The sequence below is a fragment of the Serinus canaria genome, chromosome 1A (genome assembly GCF_022539315.1).
Source record: "Serinus canaria isolate serCan28SL12 chromosome 1A, serCan2020, whole genome shotgun sequence".
Taxonomy (NCBI): domain Eukaryota; kingdom Metazoa; phylum Chordata; class Aves; order Passeriformes; family Fringillidae; genus Serinus; species Serinus canaria.
In genome coordinates, this window is record NC_066314.1 from 51,486,256 (window position 1) to 51,501,808 (window position 15,553).

General features: G+C 39.9%; 1 protein-coding gene across 4 annotated transcripts in view; it reads left to right on the forward strand.

The window, feature by feature from the left end:
- Nucleotides 1-15,553, forward strand: part of LARGE1 (LARGE xylosyl- and glucuronyltransferase 1) — a 275,742-nt gene that overhangs the window by 220,428 nt on the left and 39,761 nt on the right. For all 4 annotated transcript variants that reach the window (XM_009086431.4, XM_050970013.1, XM_050970012.1 and 1 more), the window contains 2 exons: nucleotides 9,840-9,952; nucleotides 11,401-11,526. In XM_009086431.4, the coding sequence (XP_009084679.2) occupies nucleotides 9,840-9,952; nucleotides 11,401-11,526 (239 nt within the window). The remainder of the gene's footprint in view (nucleotides 1-9,839; nucleotides 9,953-11,400; nucleotides 11,527-15,553) is intronic.

Genomic DNA, 15,553 nt, shown 5'->3' on the forward strand with positions numbered 1-15,553 from the left:
CGGTCAGAAAAGATCTCCTGAGGTTTTTTGGCCCTCTTCCCATTGAGAGTCAGCTCAGGTTGCTCAGGGCCTTTTCAAGCTGAGTTTCAAGTGTCTTCATGGATACCCCTCAGAGGAGCCTGTTCCTGTATTCAGCCTCTATTTTTCTATTCAGTGAAAAATAAAAGTAAAAATTCATGTTATGTAATTAGACTTTCCTTTGCTGCAGTATGTGTCTGTTATCTCTCATTCTCTCTCTGTGCTTCTGTTAGAAAAGTATTGCTCCATTAAGTAGTCTTAGAAAGCAACAGGAGACCCCTCAGTCTTCTCTTCCCCAGGCTGAAGAAGGCCAGTTCTCCCAGCTTCTCCTTGTGAGTGCCAGGCCTATGACCATTTGGGTTGCTCTCTGATGGATTTACTTCAGCATGTCAGGGTATTTATTTGACTGAGGAATCCAAAACAGTGCTTCAGATGTGGTCTTAAAAGTGCTGAGCCGAGTGGTAATCACCTCCCATGACCTGAGGGCTAGTATAGCCCAACACGTGGAATATTGCCCCAAGGTCGCACTGCTGGCTCATGTTCAACTTGCTGTCCACCCAATCCCCTAGAACTTCTCATGGAAATCTCCCTTCTATCCACCTGTCTTCCAGCATGTGCTCTTGATTCAGGATTAATCCCGTTCAGGACTTTCTGCTGAATTTTAGGAGCTTTCTCTTACCCACTTGTCCAGGCAAGGACCCTGTGTAGCTGCCCAGCCCACAATGTGGTGTCATGTGTTACATTGCCTAGGACACATTCTATTCCATTCCCAGATCATTAATCTGAATGCTTAACAGTATCAGGCTCTTTACGGACTCCTGTGGAACACCCCCTGTAACTGACCACCATCTATCTGGGTGTTATATTCCTGAACACAAGCCTCCAAGCTTGGCAGTCCAACTTTGCAATCTCCTTACCCAAACTGTGCTCCAGTTTGGTTATATGAGGATGATAAACAGCTCCTTAAGCAAATCCCTGTATTTCTGTTGTGAATCTAATCCTTCTCTCTGTTACTAGAAAAAAAGTGGTTGTGCAGGAAGGATTATGTTTCCTGGGCTTTTTTTTTTAAATGCTGTAGTTAATTTCCAGGCTTGTTCATTGTGTGCTGCTGCTTTCATCCTCTAATCCATTTTTTGGAATGTTCTATTCCTCCTGAATCTTACTCAGTCAATAAACTGCCCATTGGCGGGGGGGAAGGCAGGAGGAAGTTTTCTGCTTTTTCCTGAATACGAAACTCCAAACCTCTTTGTTATCCAAATAGAAAGAAATACCTTTCAGCTCGTTCAGCCCTGAACTGCATCTCCTCCTTTGTTGGTGAGGTGTTGAGTGAACACCAGACTCAGAAAAGCTATGACAGGTTCTTGCTCACTGTGCCCACTGTTACAATTAGCCTTGTGGACTACACTTAATATTAGAAACTGCTTTTGAAAGCTCTTCTCCACCGTGATGGAAAGTATAAGGCAGACACTGTTAAGACTAAAAGCCAGACAAAATAATTAGCACCTGTGCTGGGTGCATTTTTCCTCTTCACATAGTCCCAAGTGGAAACCTTGTAAAATTCTTGATGTTTGACCCCTATTGAATATGATGCCTTTGAAGGATCGAAACCAAAAAGCCAAACATAATTTAAAGCAGTGCGCCCTGTTACCATTCACTTTTTGCTGCTTTCTGTGTAAGAATAAAACATAGATAAGTATTATGGATAAGGTCCAGATCTGATATAAATGCCTGACTCTTGCATTAAAGAGACTTAAGCTGATTTACAAGAGCCAAGGATTAAGAAACAGATTATTTTTTCTTTTAAAGGTGGGTGGTTCTTTGGTGGGGAGTCTAAGATAAATTACTTTTGGAAGACTTTCTTGCTTTTAACAGGGTAAATAGTCAGAAAATTTCAACAAACCACCTCATTTTTCATCCATAAAAACCAGCTTTGTGTGATCCCTTTTTCCAAACATGCCTGCACATGGAGATGCCTGGACCTCCTGCACAGTAACCCTGTACAGTCTGTGTTATTCTATGATTCCTCTTCAGCACAGCTCACCCAAAGTCCAGTTCCTCTGGCTTTTTGTAGAGTTGTGACACTCACTCACAATTCTGTGTTTTGAGGCACTGACTTGAAGAATTCTGTATTCAGGAAGAATTATGACAATAAGTCCAGGATGGATAATTAGATGAACTCCAGGTTTGTTATGACTGACATAATACTTTGTGTGATCATTGGATGTACAACCAGAATCATTTCAAGTATGAGTACTGGAGATGCATTTGTTTTGTATGGGATGGAGGCTTTTTACTCCTGTCATACCTGATGTTTACAATGCCAGGTAACTTAGTTGCCCAGTTCATTCTTCACTCTTGGCTCCCTGCTTATCCTCAGGACACAGAAATTAGTTGGTACCCTGTCTTTCTCAGGAACCAAACTGTCTTTCATTTTAAAAAAAGAAAAAAAGTAGTGTAATTTGTTCCTCTTTCACTTCAGGAATTATTTCTGGAAGGTAGCATTAATAGGACTACACTCCATTTGGCACCTCTTTCTAATCCTTAAGTGTGGCATCAGAAGATTAATACTCTGCATGCCCTGATGACATTCTCCAGTGCACACAACACAGATCTTCTGTTCCTTGCTAAAAACATTCCAGTCTAGAAAGCTGTGACATGCTTCACTCAGAATGTCATCCACACTGAGAAACGCAAACAGAATAATCGCTTTGTCTGACAACTGAAGGAGCATAAACCAGATCTCAGACAAGTGCTGTGCAGGATGAATGTGGCCAGCAGGGTGTGCTCAGCAAAGAGCCAGACCCTGAGCAGAGCAGGCACACTCCCAGTTGTACATACATAACTAGGGCTTTGGTGCTCTGGGTGCAGGGGACCACTTCTCGGACTGTGTGTATTTTAAAATGTACATTTAGCTACTTGTCCAGGGCTAAGCTCCACAGGTCAAAGATGACCACTCAAAAATTTTCAAAATTTAGCAATAATACTGGAAAATTTCCCATGAAGTTTGGAAAAATGGCTCCAGGAGCTTATCTGGGAGCAAGTCAAAGGATAATTTGATCCTAGGTTATTCATTTTTGGAGGAGAAAATAACATTTCTTAATAGAGAGCTTGCCAATTTAGCAAAGGTTCAGCAAGATCAAATGACTGAAAGTTCAAAGAGATGTTCAAATTAAAATAAGGGAAGCACCCTTCATCAGGGTAATTTTACATTGGAATAATTTATCAAAGTTTGTGGTAGACTATCCATTATTGTAAATTTTTAAATCAAGACTGAATTTTTTTCTAGAAGTTATGCTCTAGTAGGCCCCAAACTGATTTTGAAAAATCCTATGGCCTCCGTTATGTAGAGTGAAAAATTATCCTTTTTGACTTTATCACCTAAATTAGTATTTAATCAGGACTTTGTTTTTCTGTTGAAGCCACCTAAGCACACAGGCAAATGAAACCACAGCTAATCTTGTGTGTAAGAATTTACTGCAGTTTAAGTACTGAATCGAAGAAAAGCTCTTTAAAACTTTGTAGAAATTTTTGACATTCACACCCCTCCCCCCCCAGTATCACTTTTCTTTTTAAATCTCACTTTTCAAAATGCTTTATAATAAGATGTTTACCTGGCCATCTTTTAGCTGGTGGCCACTTTTGGCACTTTCATGATGTCTTTCAGACACGTGCAGAGATGTGTCAGCTGATTCTTCTGCATGATAGTGGTGTGAGATATCCTTAAGACAGATCTCCACTTCATGTGGCCTCTGCCATGGTGCTACAGTGTATAAAGGCTGAAACCTTCCTCCTCTCTCCCTTTGCAGGTCTGAGGTTAGAATGCATTCTCTGAGGTTTAAAAGTGCTCAGCAAAAACTTTCCCAGTCTTTTGAATTTTATGAGATTTTAACAATGTGCTTCTTAAAGGGTTTTTTCCCTTCTCAGAAGCCATTTCCATAGTTTACCGAATGAGAGCTCCTTGGAATATTTCCTTTTTGCCTCTAAAATGTAATTTCTCTGTGCTATATACTCACAAGGGTCCCAGAGTGCAAAGACTGTGAGGAAGCAGGATCTTTTTAAAAGCCCTGTAAGGAGCTTCTTCAAAGATGGTTTTTGCACAGGGTTCAGGTTACAGGGTTTTGAGAAATGTTACTATCCTCAATGTCTTCCTTGATGCCCAAGCAAGTACAGCAGCTGGGAATAAACCCTAGTTTCCATTTTTTACTTTTGCTAATATTTTTTGCTATTTTCCAGCCATGTTGTTTTCCATGTTAAGCAAATCTTTTCAGCAATTTGGGCTGTTAAGTGTATGAATTTTCACTGCTTGGGACTTTATATGCTTGGGATCTGTGTGAGAGAAGGCCAATTTCTTCAGGTCTAGAGATGATTTTTCTTTGCTGACCTCTGAAAGGCCTGTGGAATTGTTAGTTCTCTTCACAAGACTCTGGGAGATATGAGGAGAGAGTATTACTGAGCAGGTCTCTAAGTAGCAGAGGTTTTCCTCCATAGACCTGCAAAAAGTCTTATGGCTCATGATTCCTCTCCTGCAGACCTTCTAGACTCTGGAATCAAGAAAATTCCTCTGTAGCAGCTTTGGGGCTTTAAGAAAGTTGGAGAAATTCCCCCAGAAGTGGAAGTCATTAAACAGAAGATAGAAAACTTGTTTATCTTCTTCCAAATTGCTCAGGAAGAATAGCATCTAAGCAGTAAAGAAACAGAAAACTGGGACATTCTGAGCTACAGTGAGCAGCTCTCTAATAAGGATTTAGAACTGTGCTTGAGTAAAACATTCATCTTAATTCTGCCTAAGGAAAAGTAGCATACTTGGGAAGAAGAGAATAAAGAAAGTAAAAGTCTTCTATTTCATTAAATGGTCATCAGGAAGTGTAAAAAAATGTTTATAATGCTTCAGGAGGAGCCAGCCTCCCAACAGAGTGACTGCACAACATTTCAATATGCCCTCTATGACAGCTTCACTTTGAATACATGTGCAGAGCAAACAAGGGCTATTGCATTCTGTCACCATGCCTGGAGGGACCCACAGTTTGTTTCAAAACAGCTTCTCAGCCCTGTGCTGTTTTCTGAGACAAAAGTTCCAGTGTGGAATCATCATTTATTCTCAATAAACACATTGTACATCCGTGCAAGTTTTTATTAGTTTGGGTATTTTGGATTGCGAAAAGCTTTTTTGAGAAAAGAAGACTGGTGCATGAAATTCATAGTTAAATAATGTATCAAGATGCTCCAGAAATGTGCTAGAATGACAGTCCTTCAGTCACATCATGTTAAAAGCTATAGAAAATACAGCTTTATTACATTAATTATATGGCTGGTCAAATTATGAGGAACAGATAGTCTATGAACCAAGTGCGATAAATGCTGTGAATTTCATCCACACAAAGCCATAAATGTTAAAATGTGTGCAGTGGCTTGTTTTAGAATTCTAGCTTTAATTTAATATTTTAATCCCTAACTGCCATATACTTACGTTTTTCTGTTGCCTTGATAGTGTGGGTGGAAAAGAGAGGCCACAGTCCGTGGTGTGGAGCTGTGGCTCAGTGGATTCTGAATGCAGTCCTTAACAAAACTGGCCATTAGAGCCCTGACCAGCAAAGGCATAGTCACATCCCTAACAGTACACACTGGGACAGTTTCCATTGGCTTCAAGTACAATAAGTGAGAACTAAAAGAAGTTGCAAGTATTTGCTAGAGGACTCAGCTGTCAGCACTATAATGGAGCCTCTCCTAGGACAGCAGAGCTACAAGTCTCTTCCACAGCACTTAAAACTGAATTCAAATTTTTGGTGCCAAATCTGTTTTGCAAAACATGGTAGATTACTGCCCTAAATGTCTGGGTCAGATATGTATTACAAAATCTGCATAATTTCAGGCCTGTTTAACATTATTTCTTACAGTCTCTGTAAGTTCATTATTTCTCTCAGACTCAGTGGTTTGGTGTGTGGTCTTCAGTGTGCTGTTTAGCTATAGCAAAATCCCAGTCATTTTTTTAAAACTCACTATAGCTATATGATATATTTTGAAGCGTGTCTAACCTGTCTGTTTTGGATATTATGATGACATCTACTTGTTATTTGTCTAACTGGTTCAGTGTTGCAGGCCTGATTTTAAGAAGAATTTTTAAAAACCTGACAAGGATAGATTCTGAGGTGCTACTCATATAAGATGGCATTGCCTCAAAGGCTCACAAAAGCATCCTGTTCCACCCAAAAGGAACAGGCAAGACCCTACAGAAAATTATTTCTTAGGAGCTACATTTTCTTCCCCCACAGCGCTGTTTTTTTCAGGCACCTTAAAAGGCCCATTGTAATAAATTGATTGAGTTTGAAAGCTTGTCCTGTTTCACTATAACATCACTAAGTGATTCTCTTTTGTCTTAAAATGTTGTTTATTACTTCCAGCTCTACTATATGTTCCTCTCTGAATTTCAGGAGGAGCTGTTGTCTTTGTTCCAGAAGCAAGAGGTGGGGGTGCTTGGTAGTATTCCAAGGGAAATGGCTGATCTTTCTGCAGACTTTCAATTTACTGTTCAGAAAAATGAAGTAAAATATTTTGTTCTGGAGCAGATTAACAAAAGCAAACAAAAAAGAAGAACAAATTTGCTGACATGCCTTAAAGCATCTCTGGAAACCATTGCTTGGTGAAAACATTGGAAGAACAAAAAAATTGTTTTAGATTGAATCAAAAAAGGGGAAGAGGATGGAAAAGGTGACTCCCAAAGTTCAGTTAGACCCAAACCAGAAAATTTATTTTTCTTTTCCCATCTTTTTATAATTTTCAATAATATTTTTAATTTGTATCAATTTTGAGATTAAAATTATTTTCAAGTAAATTAGTTTTAAAATGTACCAAAAAATTTTGCAGTGTTTTACAACTGAAACATTTTAATCCAAATATGTTAATTAAGGTTTATTGCCCTGTTTTATTCATTTCATTCACCAATTTTTTTTTTTGTGCTCAGGGGGAGTTTTATTGTTTTGCTTTTGGAGCTGGGTTTTTCGTGTGTCCTTAAATGACATTTTTGAGAAACTACTTTTTTTGTTTGTTTGTTTGTTTGCTTGCTTTCTTGTTTGTTTGCCTGTTTGAGCAGTTCAGAATCTGTCAAATTTTGGTAGTTCAAGCAAAATCTCATCAAGCAGCAGGAGAGAAATGCCATTCAAGTTATAACAAGACTAAGATGTTTTCCACAAATTTGGTAAAAAAGCATTCTTTATCGCCTAGATCTTTGAGATATTTACATCTCTGGATATGCCTGAACTATTTCCTCAGGACAAAGAAAATAGGGTGTTCTGTGGCTGATCATCATTTGTTTAATACTCATGAGATGTTTAGGTTGCCACTTCTCAGTTTTTCTTTGTTGGCTGCCAAGCTTTCCTTCTGTTTTTCTCAGGTAGGTTAGGGCAGGAAGATGCTGCACCTCTCAAAAGATCAGAAGTCCTGCTGCCTGGGGCCAGATGTTAATAAAATATTCCTTTCATTTCTTGTTTTTCCTCCAGTCTCCTCTTCCCCCAGCAGAGCAGATGAGAGTGAGTCCCTTTTCCCCTTATGTTCAGCTGTATGTCATCTTGAATTTAGTCTGAGATTTCACTCAATTTGACTCTGAGGGAAGGGGATCCTGAGGCAAATATTTTCCTGTCCTTATTTCAGACACTTTGCCTGCAAACTAATTGTGTAGATTGAAGTTAGTCCGTTTGTTAAGTTTGCTTTTGGCAACACAACAATATAGTTCACTGTTCGGAAAAAAAGTAATTTTTCCTCTGTGTGAACTGTTTTAAAAGTTCCCAAAACACCTGCTTTTGCTTTGCTTTTGGACTCAATAACACTAAATGAATAGTATTAAATTCTCCTCTTAGTAGAAATACCTTATTCTCACTAATACTAATGAGTAAATATTTCAACTTGCTATAAGTATTCTCTGGCAGCAGTAAATTAGAAGCCTAAATAGAAACTGTACAAAGGTGTTAAACTCAAGAGCCTGCAGGTGAATTAAAATAGAAATCACATTGAAATTAGTTTTGATGGTGAAACCGTAAAACTTTGTGAATATTTTCAGTCGCCATGATTGCATTATAATTTAGTACATCCTTTCTCACATAAATTCCAGTTTTTTCACTCCATCTGCCTCTTCTACTCTCGGCTGCTACCATGATAGCCCCTCAGGACAGCATAATCTTGTTAGCTGCAATACCATAATCTGCTGCTAGCATAGGAGTGGAAGTCAAAAAAATAAGAGAATACTGCACATATTAAAATATTTCCCCTTTTCTTCCTCAGACTGGAGGCTTAGGGAAATTAAGAAAAATTGGCCTATTGTCTATGAGTTATAAAAACTATTGTATTACAGTTAGCTGAATCTTGCCCATATTCTTTATTTTTCTTAATAAAGAACCTTCTCAGTTGCATTTTACTGCAAAGCTGACAGTTCTTGCCAGCTGGAAAAAATCCTTTGCCAGAGAGGAGATCTCCCATCCAGTTTATTGCTGCAGCACAAGGAACCTTTTTCACACTGATGTAGAATTTCAGACAGTGTATAATAGCTGTCTTAGAAGCTCATGCATGCACATTAAATGCTCCAAAATAGGCTTTCCTTATGCTGGAGAGAAGACAAGCACACTGACATAAATAAACTGTAGCATGTTTGACAATGCGTCCCTTTCCAGTCCAACAGCTGGTAGCAGGAAGGTTGACTGAAGATGAAAGGGGATCCCTCCAGCACAGGTTCCAGCGTCCTTGGGAACTAGATGGACTAAGTGGAAAACACAACTAAAATAGGCCACAAAATGCACTGCCAGGAGACGTTTTCTTTTTATTCATAGCAGTTCCAGGTTTTACTAGAAAGAAACTTGCCATGTCATAGAAACCAAATATAGGAAGGAACTGGAAGCACTATGTCCTCTCCCATCCAGAGTAGCACTTTTCCAGGTACATTTTGTAATCTTGGTGTAGTCTGATTGGAAAGACTCACGAAATAAAGTAGTTTATCTGCCATTTTTAGTTTATTTCACCACAGCGATTTTAGGAGAGTTTTTCTTAAGCATTCAGACTACATTTCCTTTCTTTTTCTCATTACTTTTAGTTTTATCAACTTGACTCCCTGAGGCATCTTTTCCCTGTGGCTGCTTTTTCTCATTTCATATTCTTCTGTGTAGCTGCTATGGTTCTCTACAGTTGCCATGATGTTTTTTCGTAAGACCTCTTGTTAAATGTCATTTGCAGATGTCATTACTGTTCTGTTTACTTCCTCCCTCCACTAATGAAGATATGAAACAACACAGGACCCATCATTGATTTTACTAGGTGCCTTCTGTCAGCCTGCAAGACTGCTGTTTATCGGTACTCCTTCCTTGTGGTCCTTCAGTCTGCGTTCATTCCCCATGGCAGCTCTCTTATCTGAGCCTTTCCCAATTCATTTTTCAAGCAGATTTTTCTAAGACACTGTAGGAAAGGTTTTGCTTGAAAGGTGTTTCAATCCAGCTTCATTGCTTCTGCTCTTTTCCCTTTTTGTACACTAAGAATTTTGGCCAGCCAAAAAGCAACTGAGGAATACAATGCATGCTGAGGTACCTTTCTTTCAACTGAAAATTTCCAATTTGAGGATCCTGTTTTTTGCACATTTGGTGCCTTAATGGCGGGCCCTCTCAAGGTCTATGTTGTAACCAGCATTGATAATTTGTTCCTTAGAGAAGTTTCAAGGGTTGCAGTCAGGTGTGTCAGATAACTTTATGTCATGTTTTAGCTGCTGAATCAGCACATGGGCAGGGTGGGCCTTGGCTGGCACGTGACATCATGGGGTCCCTTCATCCCTGCCCCGTGTTTCCCTTCAGGGGTGATCTTGTTGCTCCTCGATAAATTGCGGAAGATGAAGTGGGAGCAGATGTGGAGACTGACGGCGGAGCGGGAGCTAATGAGCATGCTGTCCACTTCACTGGCTGACCAGGTGAGTAGGACATTGAAGCACTGTGGGACAACCACTGAGCCATGGGTTGAGGAAGGAAAGAAAGAGAGAGAGGATGAGATGTGGGAAAAGGCAAGGGAAAGCTGTTGTGCCTGTATTCACCATCTGTTGAATCATTCTGGGCAAAATGTGGAAGAGAATAGAGATTTAGTCACAAGGTTTTCCTCTTACTACACTGACATTTTTACTTCCTCTGCTCAGATGGTTCATAAGAGGGACAAAAGGGGTTTTCAAGCTTTCATTTTCTGTCCTCCCTTCTTCAACACAGAACTCCCCAGACACTGGAAGTCCAAATAAACTGTGTCTTTTCCCACTGGTTATTGTCTAATCAGATTTTAGTTTTAAGAGTCTCCTGACATTTCTTTACTGTTTCTGGCAGATGAGTCCAGATATCTTTTGATGTACTCCTTGCCACAACAGTGCTGCTGTCTCCCTGCCACAGATAGGAAGCTGAGGCCGAGAGAAGAAACAGTGTGCCTAAACATAGAAATACAGTTTTTCAATTTGTGCTTCTTGCCAGCTCTCAATTTAGACTTAGAAACAGAATGTAACATCAGACCTGAACCAATAATTTTTGCTCAACAGCATCATATTTAGTTATTTGGTCTCTCCTTCTGAGCTACCTCTGGCTGCTGACCAGTCACCACAAAGGAAGCACGCTCCTTACTGTGCACATGGAGATGTGCACTCTGTACAGCATCTTTGCTGGGTGATCCTGAAGTTCATTGAAAAGATTCTTGCAACTTCACTGTGGTTTTAGTCAGGTCCTGAGTTGCTGTCTAATACCTGCATGGGCAGAATTTTGCAGAGCAGACGAGGGCTGTTTGTGTCTTCCCCTAACACCTTAGTCTCAGATTGTCCTTCTAACTTACTTCTCCAGCAGAATGGCTGCCTAGGGGCAAAACACTTCCTGTCCCTTATGGTGTAGGCTGCTCTGTGATAAGTCTTACATGCCTTCTCCATAAAGTACCTATAGTACTTGTTGCAACAATAATGTGCTGGCTAAAGTCATGTCTAGTAGTTCACCTTGAAGCAACGTAGCTGCCAGATTCACTTTCCTGCCCTTTGTTAAAAAGTGGTGCAGTAATCAGTGCCAGCAGGCACTGTGTCTTTTACTGCCTCTTACCCTCCCTGGTGACTAGAACAGCCAGCAGTACAAGATGAATGCTGGAAAACTTTGCTGGAGTCCCTTAGCTCTGTGTGTCAGGAGAGCTTGTTCCTCTTGTCCGGATCTATATATCACCCCTTAGATTAACAGCACCCTCCAAGGCAACAGAATTATGGAGAAAGGTTTACAGACTTCACCTTTCATCACCATTGGAATTTCTGCCTGTGAAGGGGAGAAGGAGAGTCACCTGGGGGAGGAGTTGAGATCACCTCACACAGTAGAAACAACATACCCAAATGTTTCTGGGTTTTTTTCCTGCCAGGATATCTTCAATGCTGTCATCAAACAAAATCCCTTCCTTGTCTACCAGCTCCCATGTTTCTGGAATGTGCAGCTTTCTGATCACACCCGTTCTGAGCAGTGCTACAGGGATGTATCTGACCTGAAGGTATGTTGCACAGGAGGTTGGATGGGTGGTGTCATTTGGGACAGAGCATGAGGGGCTGCTGTTAGAGAATGAACTGCCTTAAGCAGGGGGGAAACTAACCCATACCTTTTATAATGACACCCAAACAGGGAAAGGAAGCGTGGTTTTGTGCATTTTGACTACTACTAGAAGATTCAAATATAGATGCTGCTTTGGGGTTTGGCAAGGTGTTAAAGAACTGCTTTGCCTTCTTACATTCTGTACTTGCCACCTGTGCCAGTGCAGCTTACTACTGAATTCTTACTGCTTTCCCAGGTCTTAGGTCTTCCTAGACAAAGAATACAAAACCTTCCCTTTTTGTACTGGACAAGCTTGAAATTCTTTACTGAACATCATTTAATAGAGTGAAATTCAGAGAGGATTGGGCAGACCCTAGCTAGAAATGCATTAGGAGAAATATAAAGACCTTGCTCACTTCATATTTAGCCTTTGCACACACTTTACCCATTCATGTTGCCACTCATTTTTCCATGCTTTGTCCTGAAAAAAAGAAGACTGAGTAAAAACCTATTAATTTAATGAAATGAAGCTATAGTGTCAGTTTATTAGCACATTTTTTACTATTTGCAAGTAGAGTATAAAAGCAGGATGAATTTTAATAGACATGGGTAAATGAACATCAATTGTGCCCTGGCCATTTTGAAAGATTGAACTCTGAGACTCAAATGTAGCAGGCAGAGAGTTCAGAATTGAAGCTTGTTTGAGCTTTGTCCAGGTGTAGAGTAAGATTGTGCAGCAGTAAATTCCATCAGAGCAGGCTAGGGGCATCAGAACATAGTAAATATTCGGTGGTTTTCAGTGACTGATTTTAGAATTCAGTTAAGGTTTGTATATTTGGACTTCTGTTTTGAGAATGCAAATGAGTTTAAAAAAACAACAAAGGCACAAAACTACAGAAGAGGTTGCAGGGGCTCTCTGGAGACTATCTAAACCCCACTTAATGCAGGACTAACATAGGTAGACCCAGTTGCTCAGCACCTTGTACAGATGAGTCTCCAAACACTGAGGTTTCACATGCTCCCTGGCCCCATGTCCCAGAGTTTCCACCCTCTTTGTACAGCATATATCCTAAATCTAACCAAATTTTCCCTTGTAGCAATTTGTAGAGTAACAGCAGGAATGTTCAATATGAGCACCAGATGCAGGATGAATATAGAAAATCAATCACTTGCAACAGACTTGCAAAAGTTGTGCTTCCAAGAGACAAAAGTTCTACATGGGTTAACTGACCTGTCAAAACTGGCCATCACTGATTGAATTTCATATATAAATTATTCATAACTGTCTGTTCAGGTGTGATCCATAGAGGACAGCTTTTGAAGTAAAATCACTGTACTGTCAGTACACTAGTCACTAATTAGTGTACTGACAGTACTCTAAATACTGGTTTAAAATACCTCTTTGTAGGGCAGGATGAACACAGGCACTTTAAAAGCATCATGGTTTTATGCCTTGAAACAAAGTACTGATAGAGATTTTAGCACTGCATTCATGTTGAGAATCATGAATGACAGTGATTGCAGGGCCTGAAACAAAAAAAAAGATGTGTAACAGGGAAAATGTTTCCTAAAGATGTACTTCAGAAAAATACACCTCCCACCTGTGACATATCACAGTATTTTGCTGTGAATTAGAGGCTGAGATTAATTTATATTATTGAGACACTCAGATTGGACTCAGCACAAGGTAAAGACACAGTCATTTATATGAGGGAAAGATACTGAAGCTGGTAGCAAGGATCAAGGGTTTGGTTCCACTATCTAAACACGGTTTGAGTCACCATAGGGACTCTGCAGTATCCATATAGGAGTGGCAGGTAAAGCACAGACCTACAGGAGATGTCCTCTTGGCAAGGCAGCTGACGGGCAGGCAGGATAACTGTAAGGTGCTTTCAGGGATTGAAATGTACACCTTGTGTGCATCTGGATTTAGGCAGCCAAAGTGTCACCTTTATGAGTGGATTTGGAAGTCTGTGGAGCTCACCTCAGAGCAGATGTGTGATCTTCTGAGTCCAATGACTGTGTTAACTAATCTGCTTCAGGTGTGGGACATCTGACTCATATATAACACCTACAAGTAAGCATTTGACAGAAGTATTTTAAAAACAAATGAAATCCTTTCTTTCTTGTCAATTAATGAATTCATCTTTAGAGCTGTAATTCAGGCTAGGTCATTGTTGCTGTATATTGTCTCACGCTGCCAGTTCCATTGCAGCATAGGCAGTGAAGTCTAAGATGTGTAATACTCTCCAATGGTTTTCTGGTCTGAGGCATTTTAACTCAACAAGGGGTGCAGACACATAAGCAATTTCTTCAGCTAAAGTGGACTTATTCACACTACTAAAATTATCCCCTACATACTAAATTAGGGCTGAAAAAAAAATCTTTTCCTTGAAAGAGAGGTCAGAGCCTTATCTAGTGCACATAAAACCCCATGGTTTCAATAAAGCTTTTCCCATATTGAGCAGTTAAAGAACTGGCCCTCAGGCAGCACTGTTTAAAATTCTTCATACAATTAAAAAAAAAAGTCATAGACCTGTTAAAGTTGTGAATTTACATTATGAAAATTATCAAAATTCTAGTTCTGTAAAGAAACCAGCTGGTTAGGTATATGAGTCTCACAAAAATTATCAAATGTCATTGCCCCAAGTTAAAAATTTTGCTCTTAAAATCACCTGACTTAGTCAGTTCCATGACATTTAATAGAAATGGTACAACACAACAGATTTGGCACATTCTTTATAGCATGGTAAGACTGGAATGAGAAACAATGTAAAACAAAGCTCGAGGGTAAGAGGGAAAGAAAGACAGATTTTGAAGTTTGCACTGGGGGATAACAAAGAATAGCGTAGGAAAGAGGGAAGTGAATGGTGAGATTTAAATTCAAAGGTAAAGCTGATCCAGTCAAGGATTCCTCAGCCAAAACAGAGTGCATTCCTCCTGTCAGACCGAAAAGGTGCTGATTTGATTCCACCTGGCTTCAAAGTCCGTGGGAGTTGAGGATTTGTCATCTCTTATACACAGCATTGTGTCAAGTAAACTTGGACCCCCAGGGCTGTTCAAGGATCTCTGTGTGCATGTGTGTACAGACATTCTTTGCTGCTTTGTTCACATTTGTGCAAGTTAGGGAGCAGTTGAATATTTCATATTGCCTGAAGAGGATTCTGATCACCTTTTTCTCTTTTTAGACCATGTTAAATTGCATCTCTATCCATTTTACTGATTTTTTTTTTTTTCCATGGGTGATTGGTCTGAATCTGAGGTTCATTTATGTATTGCTTTTGCTGGATTAGTCCCTGCTTTTGCTTGCTTCTTGGTCAGGACTTTGTTCCTGTCTGTAAGGAAATCTCAGTTACTATGATTTGGCACAAACCTAATGGCAGAAAAAGCTCTGTGAAAGAAGGTAATGAGTTTTGATACCTCTGATAATGAATCATGACCTCATTGAGTGAGTCAGTCATAAAGTCTGGTTGTCAAGGATACAGATGCTATTTACATACAGAAAATCTGGTAATTCACAATCACAGAAATGAGATGCTGGACTCTTCAATGGGAATGTATCAAATTATTAGAATTTACACACACTCTTACATGGAAAAATGCTTTACAACGTATTAATGGCTTTTCAAACTGGTTTTGAATACAGCTGATACTAAATCAGCAGATAAATAATGAACCTCATAAATTCCTCATTGGGAACTTGTGTTCTGTGATTCACTGTGTCCTCCCTGGGAATGTCCTCCACACTGGGATGACTTTGTGATATTGCTTACAGAAGTTTAAGCAGCTTCTTTTCCATAACTGTAATACATCATTTCAGCTCTGCCTCAGACATGACCCATTTCACCTCTTTGTGTTCCAGTTCCTGAGCTGCCCCATACTGTCCCAGCACTTCTGCTCTAATCTACAGCACTTCTGGCATTCTGCAGCCTTGCACCTTTTAACGCCAACAAAGGGAGAGCTTCAGTGAGAGGAGTGAGGGCTCACGA